A 14,045-nucleotide genomic window follows, 5' to 3' on the forward strand; every position below is an offset into this window, starting at 1 on the left:
CCTAACCATAACCATAACTCTACTCTTAAATATAACAATTTACCTAATAATATCCTTAAAATAAGATTGAATCAAAGTGATGCAAATAAACAATATATATAGAATTTTTAAAAAAAATGTTGAAGAATGATTTTATACTAAGTTTATATGACTACAATTTTATAGTAAGTTTATACAACTAAATTTAAAAAGAAAAAAATAAATCAATACTAACCATATCAAAAAAAGAAAAATTAAAAAATAATTTATCTGTTGCGCCGCGACTGCTACTAGCTTATATATACCTATATATATTACGCCGAGAGTAATCGTTCTCGAGGCGCCTATTTTTTTTCATAAATCCCAATTATAAAATAACTTTGGGATTAAATAAAAAATAGGCGCCTCGAGAACGATTACTCTCGACGTAATATATATATATATATATATATATATAATTTGACTTTCAAATAAGTAATTCAAGTGGCATTTCGCCACCTCTTATTATCTTCTGTACATAAAATTATTATCTTCTATACATAAAAACTATATGGAGAAAAGGATGAGAACTAGAATAAGTTAATAGATAGAAAGTTGAATGACATTCTCCATTTATTTGACTTTCAAATTAATAGTTCAAGCGGCATTTGTTTGGATAATAGTTAAGCTAACATGTATGGCTTTGCTGTAAAGACAAAGTTCATCGGGTAGCTTATCTAATTCTCTTTTTGCCTCTGAATATCTTAAAACAGACACACACCTATCTAACTTCCACAAACACAGAGGTGGTCCTCGGTGGGATATTGAATGTGCCTGTAATTTTATCATATAATGAAGTTTTAACTCGTGCATCAGATGATGCTTCCTGCAGAATAAAGAAAAATTGCATCAAGGCAACTGTATACAGTGTCGACGAAAGCATTTTCAATATCATTCACTACAGAAAAAAAATCCCATATGCCATGGCCTTTAGTACAGTTTGTCTAGTGCAACTGAATCGATGAAAAATACCTGTACTGGATGGAGACTAAGTGATAACGCCTTTAGTGCACAGATTGAAACTTCAAGATTGCTTGGGCGGGCATTAAATACTACAACAATTCTTCGGTACCTAATAATCAAAAGAATAAGGATTAATATAGTCTGATGAACTTTAGCTCACCAAAATGAGCATAACTCAGCATCTCTTATTTCATGTTATCTTATGCAGTTTCAGGCTGGCTGAATATGACATAACAACAATTATTACGTACAGTGAATCAAGTTGAGCTAATCCAGGCATTCCTTCATTGCCATCTTCAATGCTCATAATAATAGACCCGGGAACCCATGAAGGCCCGGTATTGTGAAAACGAACCCTTGCCTGCATTATTACCACAAATTATTTACAAAATTAATCTTTAGGTTATCAATAGCAATGAAGAGAAAAAGAGAATAAAATTTAGACATATCAGTTTCTAGATTTGAGTGTTGACAGTTTCTACTTCAGAGATTTAACACACTTGCAACATATCGAAACATGCCACTTATGCAATAGTCCTTTTTCTTTCCTCTACAAATTCCTCACAAAGAAGATTCAAGAAAGTCACAATGTAATTGGACAGAAACTAAAAATCCGTTTGAGACATCACTGTCAAGTGGCTGGCAGATTATTTATAAAATTTCAATATTATTAATTAATATTTATTTCACTACTAATACTATGCTAGGTGGTACACATTTTATCGTCGTCCTGAAAACATGTAAGTAATAATAACAACTTTTAATTGGAGATGTGCTCTACTTTTATTCATTTATTACAATTCATGTTTGCAACTTATGCTCACCCTTTATGAAAAAATAATAAGAAGAAAAGGAAAAGGCAAGAAGCAAGCCAGTGAAACAAGCGGATACATTTCTCCCCAGAGCCCCAGATAGGATATCTGTGAGATGCCGGGTTGTCCCCCCACCCTAGGAGTCCCTTGAGTGTCTCGGGGACTTCTGGAAGTCTATTGTCCCCAGCCATCTTAAAGGTAATTTTAAAAAATATTTGGAAGCAAATTGCAAATCATATATATATATGACTGATTGAAGGACATGGAGAACTTATGAGAGGTTGTAGCTTCTATTACATACATCATAGATAATAAACTCGCAGAAAACTTGCCGAGAAGACAAAAACTAGCGAGTTTTTTTAATCACCAAGCAATAACCACTTTTTCTTGCCTAAAACCATATAGAGTATTTGATAAAAAATCACCTAGTTTTTGGATTCCGAGTCAAAATCTTGGCCATAGCAGCATAAAAGGGTCTGAAAGCGGAAAAAAGGTTCCATTTCAATTTTTGGGTTCTCATTTGCTGCTCAAGATTGCCTAAACAACCTTCCAAGTATTTTAGTTGATTTGAAGTAAATTTTGAAGCAAAATTGGATTCCCAGGTAGGTTTTCTGAATTTTTTCTTTTAAAAACAAAAAAATATTCTCTTTTTTGTTGCATCTTGGTTTATAGAAAATATGACATTTTCTAGGTACTCTAAATTGCTTTAGAGTAACTTGAACACGATCTTGCACCATTTTTTTGACATTTTTTACTGAGTTTTTCAATGTTTTGATTAAGAATTTCAACTTTTCCTTAAAATTTCAAACCCTTAGTATTTTTCTTACTTTATTTCAAATTTATTTTGTTTAAAATTTTTAACTGTATCTAATTTTTTTGCTAAATTTTTCATTAAAATTTGAATTTGTAGTTTCAGATTTTATGTAGATTGATTGATAATGGCAAGTAAAGAAGGATCTACAAATGTTTCAGCTTTAGGGTCTGCCTCAATAGGCACATGCCCATTTGGATATATAGGTACATGTCCTAAAGGTGTGATGCAGGAGCATCCTAGGTGTAAGGGCAATTTTGCATCACCCAAAAATATTTCTATTTTTAGTTTTGTATTTTCAATAAGGGTTATTCTTGTGTAGAGTTGCTATTTGTGGCAACTTGCTAATTTTAGTAAGTTGATCTTATGTGTTCGGATTGTTCTCATCTCATATGTGGAGGTTCTTCTTAGACATATCAGCTTGCCAAATGAGTTTCATTGCCATATCATATGTATTAGTGCAGTAATCACAGACTTTTGGTATGAATTTTGGTTATCCAAACTTCATGTCCAGCAATGAAGGCCTAAATGGCTCCGCAACAAGGTCAAACCTCGGCTCATGGACGCTTGCACAATCAACTGCTGTAAAACTTTAGTCGAGGATTTTGGAATGGGGTTATAATAGCCCACCGGGTCAACAGTTGGTTAGTTATGGTCTCCAGAAGTGGGCTATCAGAAGATGTAATTTGTAAATTGTCTTGAGCCAATTCTATATAATAAAGTGTAATAAAATAATATAATATGAGGTTGGTCGGCCTAAAGGGTTAGGGCGTAGTATCTAGAACCTTCTCGGGTGGTGAAAAATGCCTATATAAGGAAGGCCCGTAGGTTTTCTAGGGCAATTCTGGGTGATAGTCACAGCTTTGTCTTGCAGACCGATGTAAGGAATCCATGTGGGTTTGCATATTGTAATTCTGTAATTTTGCATTCGCGGCGATAACAAGAAGCTCATATTTTGGTTCTCTCAAATTGTTGTTCCCGTTTTTTGTGGTATTAAGGGGATCACCCTTCATCAAGTGGTATCAAAGTAAGAGTTCTTGAATGTGTAAATAGATCACCGACTATATGACAGTTTGCACTAGGACTATGCTTCGGTTGAGCATGTAGACATATCACCGATTAGGCAGTTTGCAATAGGGTTTCAATGGAAGCGCAAAAATGTCTCCACGAAGAGTGTAGTGTTGGAAGTGTGATACCTAAGGGTTTTAGAGACCTCCATAGACAAATGCAAGCATTGCAAGAACAAATGAGTAGAGGAATGAATCTTACCGTAAGAGATGAGAGTGAGGATGAAGGAGGACACATTGATCAAGAAGAAGAGGAAGTTTGAACCCTGAAGAAGAAAAACCTTTAAGGGCCATTTTTTAGATTGGAAAAAGACCTAAGTTTGAGGTTGCCACATTTTTGGGAAATCTTAATCTGGAGGAATTGATCAATTGTATCAATGAGTTAGAAGATATTGAGGATCTTGATACTGATAGGGTCAAGTTTGGGAAGCCCAAACTAAAGGGTCATGCGAAGATCTGGTGGTAGGAGCTTCAATTGGAGTGAAATAGAAGAGGGAAGGATAAAATCACTAGATGCGATCAGATGATAGCTAAATTGAAGCGACAATTCATTCTTGTGAATTATGAGCTTGATCTGCTAGAAAATGCAAGGGTTGAAGCAAGCGGGAAGACCTATTCAAGAGTATACAAAAGACTTTTACCTAGTTCTCATTAGGAGAGGCCATGCAGAAGCTGACAATGAGATAGTCGTTCGTTATCTTAACGGGTTGAGGCCAAGCATTTAGGATGAACCGAGTCTGATCCAAATGAACAGTATTGTAGAGACATATCAGTTTTCCCTAAGAGTTGAGGAAAAGATGAACAAGAAGTTTGATATCAAGAATAGTGGAAGAGGTTGCAGTGGAAGATCTGGCGAACGGTCTTATGGAGGCCGAAATGAAGATTAGAAGAAGAAGGATGAGGCTAGTAGTAGTAGGATGAGGCTATTAGTAGCAGTCATAACAATAGGGGAAACGATTCCAATTGTTTCCATGACCAAAATAATAGAGATTAGAGAGGAAGCAAAACAGGGCAAGGATCTAGTAGAGGAGGTTTCCATAGAATCTGTTTTCATTGTGGAGAAGGGCATAGGGCCTTTGAATGTCCCTAGTGCCAAGGACAGAGAGGAGAACTAAAGGCCAAGTCAGAGTTGTGCATGTTGATGAAGATGCTAAATCATCACATGTTGAAGATGTGCAAATGAAAGATACAAATGAAAAGGTATGTAGTGGTGCTAGAGTATGTTTTGTTAATGGAAAGAAGTTCCTAGAGGGTATGAGGCGTGTATGTGTTTTGTTGTAATTCCAAAAGATGACAAAGAAAAAGTAGAAGAGTTGTCTACAAAAGTTGTAGATTTGTTGGAAGAGTTTCCAAATAATGTACTTGACGGATTACAACTAGTAAGGAAGATCAGTCACCAGATGGACTTGATTCCAAGAGCCAGTTTGCCAAACAAGGCAGCGCACAGAATGAGACTAGTAGAAAGTGAAGAGTTGAACAGACAAGGGCATGAGTTGTTGTTGAAGGGGCTGATGAGAGAGTTTGAGTCCATGTACTGTACTAACAATATTAGCACCAAAGAAGAATGGAGAATGTGCACAGATTCGTGGGCTATCAACAAAATCACAATCACGTACAGATTTTCATTCCTACGGATGAATGATATGTTTGAGTGGAGCTACGTATTTCACAGAAATAGATCTGAAGAGTGGGTACCATCAGATTCGCATCTAGAGAAGATGAGTGAAGACTGTGTTCAAGTTGAGGGAAGGATTGTACGAGTGGTTAATCATGTCTTTTGGGCTAACCAATGCAATGAGCATTGAAGGGGCATTTGATCTTTAGTAAGACATTGGAGGAGCATTTGATGCACATTCATAAGATGTTTGATAAGTTGAGGGAAGAAAAGATGCTAATAAATTTGCGGAAGTGTAGTTTTGTGAAGGAGTTTGTGTACTTGGGATTTGTAGTTTCAGCAGGTCTAAAAATGGACCCTGAGAAAGTGAAGGCTAGAGTGTGACTGAGGTAAGATCTTTTCAATTGACTAGCTAGTTTTTACATAAAGTTTATCAAAGGTTTTAGTAGTAGTTGTGGACCCTTGACTGAAACAATGAGAGGGGATAGGAAAGAATATAAGTGGGCTATAGGAGCCAATAAGAGTTTTAATCTATTAAAACAAAAAGTTATAGAGCAATTTGTTTTAGCACTTTCAGATTTGAACAAGGTGTTTCAAGTAGATTGTCATGCTAGTGGTACTGCAATAGGAGTTGTTTTGAGTTAATCTATTAAAACAAAATGTTATAGAGCAATTTGTTTTAGCACTTTCATATTTGAACAAGGTGTTTCAAGTAGACTGTCATGCTAGTGGTACTGCAATAGGAGTTGCTTTGAGTCAAGAAGGTAGACCTGTTGCTTATTTCAATGAGAAGTTGAGTGATGCCAAAAGAAAATATTTTGTTTATGATCAAGAATTTTATGCTATAGTTTAGGCATTGAAGATGTGGAAACACTATCTTCTTTGTAAGAAGTTTATTTTGTATACTAATCATCAAGCTTTGCAATATTTGAATAGTCAAGGAAAATTAAATCAAAGACATTTGAAATAGTTTGAGTTTTTGCAGAGTTATATATTTGTTTTGAAACACAATAGTGGGAAGTCTAACAGAGTTACATATCCTCTTAGTAGAAGACAACCTTTGCTGACATAGATGCAGATTGAGGTGATTGGGTTCAAAGAAATCAAGAATTTTTATCCAAAAGACCCTGATTTTGGTGAAGCTTGGAAAGCTTGTATAATACCTGTTACAAGGCCAAAGTTAACTAAATTTTTTGAGAAGTTGTATCTTTTGATATTGTGTTTGAAATTTAAAACATCATATATTTAGTGGTTATTGGATTGCTTGCCAAGTGTTTGATGAAATGGCAAACAACTACATAGCATAGAAAATTGGTTTATGTCTGAGCTATAGCTAACTGGGGTCATTACAATGTCTTTGTAAAGTCCTAATAGGGCGTACTTCAAAAAAGTACAAATTATTTGTGGGTACTAATCCCCACTATGGTTTTGATCCAAGTTGGGTTTCCACATAACCAAAATATTGATATCAAATGTGTGAATGATTCCATGTGATGGATACTTTTATTTGATGCTTTAAGTTGATTATCAATTAGAGGTTTAAAAGGTGAAAAAGTTGTTTGTTTGGCCAATTATTGATTCACCCTCCCTTTCAGTAATCTAATCACTTAGGACCAAAATTGGTATTTGAGCTCTGATCCTCAGCTGCGGTTAAAGCTTATCAACTTGAGATAAAGATCCAAGATGATGAAGGAGGCTCCTAAGTTCTCAAGAGGAAACAACCTAGTATGGTGTGGGATGAAGCTCTATCTAAAAGGTATGGGAGAGCAATATTGGAATCATGTGATCGCATGATATGTTATTCCTACAAGAACTTTAGTGCAGATCAATTGAGGGTACATCAAGAACACATAGCTACAATGGATGCAATAGAAAGCACTCTTTCAAATGCAAAATACATTGATGTCAAAAGACCTTGACACAACCTTTGACATGTGGGAGAAACTCAAGACAGTTTATGGAGAAGATGTGCATGTGTGGAAGGTAAAGGTGGGCAGCTTGAATGTTAAGTTTGATGAGATGAGAATGAGGGAGAACGAGAACATTTGATGGTATAGCCAAAGGATTAAAGATGTTGTTGCTGCTATCGAAGGTGCTAGTTGAACACTTGTACAAGATGATGTGTAAAGAAAAATTCTTTGAACCCTTGTTGCCCAAATATGCTATTAGTCTCAGCTATTCAAAAGGTTAGATCTTTAGGCACTAGTGCAATTACTTTGGATTCATTGATAGGCCAGTTGACAACTTCTGAGCTAAGTAACTTTGATAATAGTATGCTAAAATATAAGCTACATTCATTGCATCTACAAGTCTTGCTTCTGCAAGAAAATGAAGGGATGGTTCAAGTAGTTCATTTGTTTATGGTTCTAATGGTTATGATTAACTAAAGAAAAGGAACATGAGGAAGTACAAGTATTGCTTGCTAGCAGATTACCTAGAAGAAGTGGCAAGTACTACCTTTGAAGTTATTTAATTGTGCAAGAAGATTGGACATGTTGCTCTCAGATGTCCTGACAAAGCAAAGAAGGATAAGGAAAAGACATCTAAGGATAACAAGAAGGCATGCTACATTGTAGAAGGTGTTAATCATAAAGAGTTTGATGGAAAAGAAAAAGAAGAAATTGTATTTGTTACAGTCAAAGAAGATCATACTAAAGTAGGTGAAAAAGCTTTGATACCCAACATGAACAATTGTTTACCGTACAGGGTAAACGGTTTATTAATGCATTCAGACAATAGACAAGAACATGTAACATAGAAGTATTCCTTTTATTATTCGCATGTATACAGAAGATACTACAATATTTCATATGATTGATTACAGTGATGATGACAAAGTCCATTTCAGAGGGTGTACATATACCTTCTCAAAAGGGTGACTCAACCGTCACACGCCTATTTGGATACTATTCTACTCGTTGGCTACAATTTAGATTTTACTGACAACATCATCCCCCCAAAAAGAAAAGTCATCTCCGCACTGTTTAACGTATGGGGTAAATGAATTAATGCATACAGACAATGAAACAAGAACATGTAACAACAATATTCCTTTTATTATTCGCATATGCCAAAGAGATTACTTAATGCTTATGATGATTACAATGATCTCGGATGGGGTACATATACTTCCCACCAAACCTTCCCAAAAGGGTCCATCGGCTACATGACAATGCTAATCTACCCGTCGGCTACACAATATTTACCGACGACATCAACCTGTCGGCTACACAATATCTACCGATGACATCATCCCCCCCAATAGAAAAGTCGTCTCTTGGTGACTTCAGAACTAACAAAATACACCAATATAAAATATAGAAAGAATATATACTAGAGAGGAGGTTGTGATCTTGAAAAATGTTGTTGCCAGCGCAATTCATACACTTGATCTGTTTGAATACGCAAATCCTTCTAAGTCGGCGTATTAACCTCTACAGCTTCCTTCAAAAGAAGCGCTATGTCCATAGCTTGGGCCTTAGCTAATTGCAATTCCTGCTCAGTCGCTTCCTTATCTCGCAAAAGTGCTGCATGCTCAGCTGCCCACACTGCTTGTTGGTTGGCCAAGTCCACATTTAACTTTTCTCTAGCCTCCCTCTCTGCTGTGAGAGACCTCTTAGTTGTGACCTTGTTTGCTGCCCTGTCCGCCTTTGCATGCCTATGAGCATAATAGACTTCTTTATACAAACCCCACTATCTCGTGCACCAGCTTTTCCATCGGAGTGGTGCACAGCCCCAACTCAGGCTCGGTGGCCCAATCAGCCAACATCTCAGGTGTCTCAACTGCTGGCCATCCCCTATCCTCAAAGCACGAGTGGAATTGCTCAGGACAAACCCCCCGAATATAAGCCCGAACCAAATGCAACCCTTTATGAGGAGTCCAAGCCTGTAATGCAATGGTGTGTCCTTTAGGGCAACCCGCATGGCTCTAAGGTCGTCCCTACATCTGTCCTCATCTGACCTATAATCCTCCTTCGCCACCTCGTCCATCGTCCATTCCCCATCACTACTCATCTCTGCCACTCCTGCGGTAACCATGTCCACATCTAGTGGTACCTCCTCCCTGGGCGCATCCTCGGACTATGGAACTGCCACCTCTTGTGGTTCCGATACGGCAGCTAGTCCTAGGGAGATCCCTCCATGTCTCGGGGATTGAATGGATGAACCGACCTTTGCAGTAATGAGTCGGAATTGCTGCCGCAAGAATGTGCTCGCTCTATCCATCACCTCCATCTTCTTGGGCTGCTCTGTGCCGGCTCGATGCTCTCATCTTGCTGTGTTGGCTATACTAATTGTGCTATTTGCGCATTTGCCAACAAGGAGGACGAAATAGTGACCACAGCATCAGAGCCAATCACATCTAATCGAACCTAAGGTTCAGGCTCTAGCGGTGGCTACTCTACCAACTCTGGGGTTGGCTCTGCTAGTGCAATAGGGTCTGGCGAACAACCCTGGGAAGGCATGCCCTCGATCGTGGCCATAGGAGAAACAACATCCACTACGACCATCAGGAAAACATCTGTAGTCACCACCAGTGCAACATCTGTTGTCATTTGTGGGACAAAATCTGCCACCACTCATGCGACATCTACCACCGGTGGAGTCATAACAACCGGTGCATGATGCTAACGAAATGGAGGAATGAGTGAAGTGGTGGTGATCAAGTGCACCAAAGTTGGTAACTGAGGTGGGGTGAAGAATGTGGACTCGCTAACTGCTGGGTCACTCCCAACTTCTGTAGAAGTACTCTCTTCCTTGGACTCGGCCTTGCTACTCTCTGCAGTGTCTTCCCATCCGCTATCCGTGTCTCCGTATACCTCCAATCCTTGGAATACCTTCTTCTACCCAACTGTTGTTTCACCCGTGCCAAATGTCTCCAATAGAATATTGGAGGCTCTCCCTGGCGCCAACTTTCCTCTCGGTGGAACCTCAAAATCATCAAGTGGTATTTGATTAACGGCTGCCTCTAGAAACAAGCCAATGACATGGTGTGGCATAAAGAACGTTCGGTGCTGGAGTATCATGAACTCCATCCCGTTGGCGTGTACTATGGGCCAATCGTACACTTTGCCATTCATGAATACGATTTGTGGGAAAGCTATATCCGAGGCCCGACTTGCCCCTATCAACTTGCTTTTGATGACATCCATGATGCATCTCCAAGAGCCCTCTCGAATAAAATCTCGCCGAAGCCCTCTGCATTTGGCACCCTTGACCACTGATTCCATTTCTTCAGGTGTAAGATCACGGCCTACTAATTTCACCCAATATTCTTTTCGTTCCTGGGACAGCTTGTGGTTCTTGATTTCCACTTTCTGTCCTCCTTGGCTAGGGATGCCAAAAACCCTAGTGAAATCCTTCGGTTTGAAAGAAACTATTATACGGTGCTTCTTGTACAAAAATGTACTGGTTCTGCTGTGCCTATTGTATGATTCTATCATGGTTCGTAAAACCGATTCAAACAATCGAATGGAGAATACTGGAAGCTTGGAGAATACTGGAAGCTATATGGCCCAATGCACTTGTGCTCGTACCAAAATTTGTTTGATTACCTTCATGTCCAGAGTTTCTTGCCACCATTTCTGACACTCGCTGCCATTGAATCCCTCAAACTGAACCATAAGGTGTGAGAGTTCAGCCCTTACTTTTTGCTTCTTACTGGTGGATGCTGATGGCCCTACGACTCGAATTCTAGAAGCCAAGACTCTGGCATTCTTCTCCATATTTGTCTTCAACTGGTTCTTCCACTACTTCTGTTTCCCTGTGGATTCCATAGTAACGACCTCTTGGTTTACCTTTATAATGTAGGGTTCCTCCTCTTTTCTTCTGTCTTCCGCAGTAAAGGTTCTAACAATGTGTACTTAGTTGTTCGAACTTTCTCGAAAATATCCTTTCCTTAATACTTCTTTTTCTCCCACGATGCAGGAAAGGAGTCCGCAAGCTACATGTTCTTCCTTGGTAAGCTTTCCTCCCTGGATAAATTTGTATACACTGTCTTCTTTTTGTCACCAGTACCTTCTTTTCACTTTTCCCACGGCAGCAATAATTACCTTCCTGTAACTTCTCCTGCTGTGAATAATGGCAGCCCGGTTACTTGCAAAATTCTTCACCGTGAACTGCTCTCGGGACTTCAAAACAGCTGCACTAGGCAACTGCAACACCACTCCACGGAGATTTATAAACTCTACGACTTCACAAATAGCCAGACCTCCTCCCAGAATGAGAAACCCATTGGAAAATGAGAGTCCAAGCATCACAGGTGAAGACGTGTACCGACAATGGTTCCTTTACACGCTATTGTTTCTTTTGCATTGCTTGTTACCCATCTTAGTATCAGCTCCCGTGAAGAAGGCTAAATTGACAAATGAAAGGAAGCCGCAGAGTGGAAGACTTAGTCGCGGGCTTCATAAAGCGAGATTGCGGAAGGAACACTCCACAGAACACCCTATCCGCAGGACTGCTCGTGGAACACCTCGTCTGCGGAACAGGTGTCCGTGGCCATACTTTGAGATTTTTTATTTTTAAAATTTTATTTTATTTTTTTGATTTTTTTCGAATTTATTAATTTATTTAAATTTTTTTCTTTTATTCCTCTACTTCTCCCTCCGAGTTTTGTCATTCTCCGATGACGAGGGGGTCATTCTGACGTAGTACATCTTTAGCTTTGAGCCATTGACTGCCTCTAGTATTTCTTGTCCGTCTAATGTCCACAACTTTATTGCTCCATTGTCGCCTACTTCCTGTCTTTGGTACGGCCCAACCCATTTGACTTTAAACTTTCTTGGTTTGATTTTGTTCTGTCTATCATACTTCAACAAGAGCTGTCCTTAATTGGAACTTGTTTAGTTTCAAGTGTTTATCATGCCATGCCTTTCGCCTGTTCTGTGTCACCTTCGTGGCCCATTATGCCAATAGCCGCTTCTCCTTGAGTTTGCTCAGATTATGCAATCTTTCCCTCAGGCTTTCCATGTTGCCTAGCTTATTCTCCAACGCAATCCTCAGACTCGGTATCATGAATTCTGCTGGTACCACTGCCTCCTATCCGAACATCAACTAGAACGGTGTGTCCTGTTGTTACCTTGTACGCCATGTGGTATGCCCAAAGGGCAGAGGGCAGTTTTTCCTCCTAGTCTTCACCTTCGACCGCACATGACTTATAGATGATTGATACCAGGATCTTGTTCGTAGTCTTAGCCTGTCTGTTTGCTCTCGGGTAGTATGGGCTCGATAATGAATGATAGAGCTTAAATTCAGTAGTGAGCAGTCGAATAACATGGTTAACGAAGTGTCCTCCCTTGTCACTTGTCAACTGTAGTGGAATTCTGTACCTGGTAATGATTTGCTCATAAATAAATCTTGCTATGCTTACTGCCGAATTATCCGATAGTGCGCGTGCCTCCACCCACTTGGTCAGATACGTCGTTGCTACGACAATGTATCGGCACCTTCTAGTTTTGCTCACCTTCAGAGGTTCGATGAAGTCCAATCCCCATCTTTCAAAGAGTTCCCGCGCGTGTGAGGGGTTAAGTGGCACGAAGTCTCTTTTTAGCGGCTTCCTAGCCCTTTGGCAAGTGTCACACCTGACGACCCATTCGTGCGCATCGTTGTACACTGTTGGCCACCATAATCCTGCCAGTAATATTTTTCGTGCTGTGGTATCAGGTCCCATATGTCCTCCTGCTGGGCCCTCATGTGCTTCCTTCAATACTTTTGGTATTTCCTCCTCCAACACACATCGTCGCAAGATGTGATCCATCCCCATTTTGTACAATAATCCATTAATCAATTGAAATGTACGGCTCCTTAATACCAATTTCCGTCTTTCATTCTCTTGCATCTCCCTCAGTGGCTGTCCCATGGACAGGTACTCCCCAATACTCGTGTACCATTTTGGCAGTACTACAATTTGAAATAACTGTGCATCAGGAAAATCATCGACGCCGCCGTTCGCTGGTTCACTTGTTTTAATTCGCGACAGATGGTCTAAGTTGACATGTTTCTTCCCAGCCCGTACAATGATTTTGAAGGTGAATTCCTGTAGCAAAAGTAGCCACCGACTAATTCTTCCCTGGATGACAGGTTTATTCACCAGGTACAATAGAGCCTGATGGTCTACGTAGAACACGAATGGTGCCACCAGCAAGTAATGTCAAAACTTCTGCACTGTGTAGACCATTCCTAATGCCTCCCGCTCCGTTGTACTGTAATTTTTCTTTGCCTTAGACAGTAGTCCACTGGCAAAATATACCGGGTGATCTAACCTGTGGCTACTTGTCTGTGCCAAAGTTGCTCCAATTGCATAGTTGGATGCGTCCACATGAACATGAAATTCCTTGTTCCAATCTGAGTATGCCAATATAGGTGTTGTGGCCAACTGTACCTTCAACCCTTCAAATGACTCATCTTGTTCTTTGTCCCATTTGACCGGTTCCCCTTTGCATGTTAACCTATCTAGTGGGTATGATACTTTGGCAGAGTTTTTTATGAATCTTCTATAATAGCCTGTGTCCAAGGAATAACTTTACCTTCGTTAAAATTGTGGATGGCTGCATTTCCATTATAACTCTGACTTTGTTCGGATTTGTTTTCAATCCCTTTTTACAGACTATATGTCTGAGCAATCTTCCTTGCGGAACCATGAATCTGCATTTCTTTGGATTTAAAGCTAGTCGCGCCCTTCGACAGCTTCCCATGTATTCACCCAATGCCGTCAGTTGTTTGTCTTCGATGCTGAATACAGACCAGTCATCCAAGAATGC

The 14,045-nt window shown here is 39.4% G+C and overlaps 1 protein-coding gene across 4 annotated transcripts in view; it reads right to left on the reverse strand.

Annotated features, from left to right (window-relative positions):
- Positions 1–544: 544 nt before the first annotated feature.
- Positions 545–14,045, reverse strand: part of LDA (limit dextrinase) — a 338,458-nt gene continuing 324,957 nt past the window's right edge. For all 4 annotated transcript variants that reach the window (XR_016363879.1, XR_016363878.1, XM_089825429.1 and 1 more), the window contains 3 exons: positions 1,233–1,342; positions 991–1,090; positions 545–844 (listed from right to left, as the gene is read on the reverse strand). Coding sequence is in view for 2 of the 4 variants with exons in the window: in XM_089825429.1 (XP_089681555.1) it covers positions 740–844; positions 991–1,090; positions 1,233–1,342 (315 nt within the window). In the remaining 2 variants the exon portion in view is untranslated. The remainder of the gene's footprint in view (positions 845–990; positions 1,091–1,232; positions 1,343–14,045) is intronic.

The sequence above is a fragment of the Cupressus sempervirens genome, chromosome 1 (genome assembly GCF_028749045.1).
Source record: "Cupressus sempervirens isolate cs-2001-9-10 chromosome 1, ASM2874904v1, whole genome shotgun sequence".
NCBI classification, from domain to species: domain Eukaryota; kingdom Viridiplantae; phylum Streptophyta; class Pinopsida; order Cupressales; family Cupressaceae; genus Cupressus; species Cupressus sempervirens.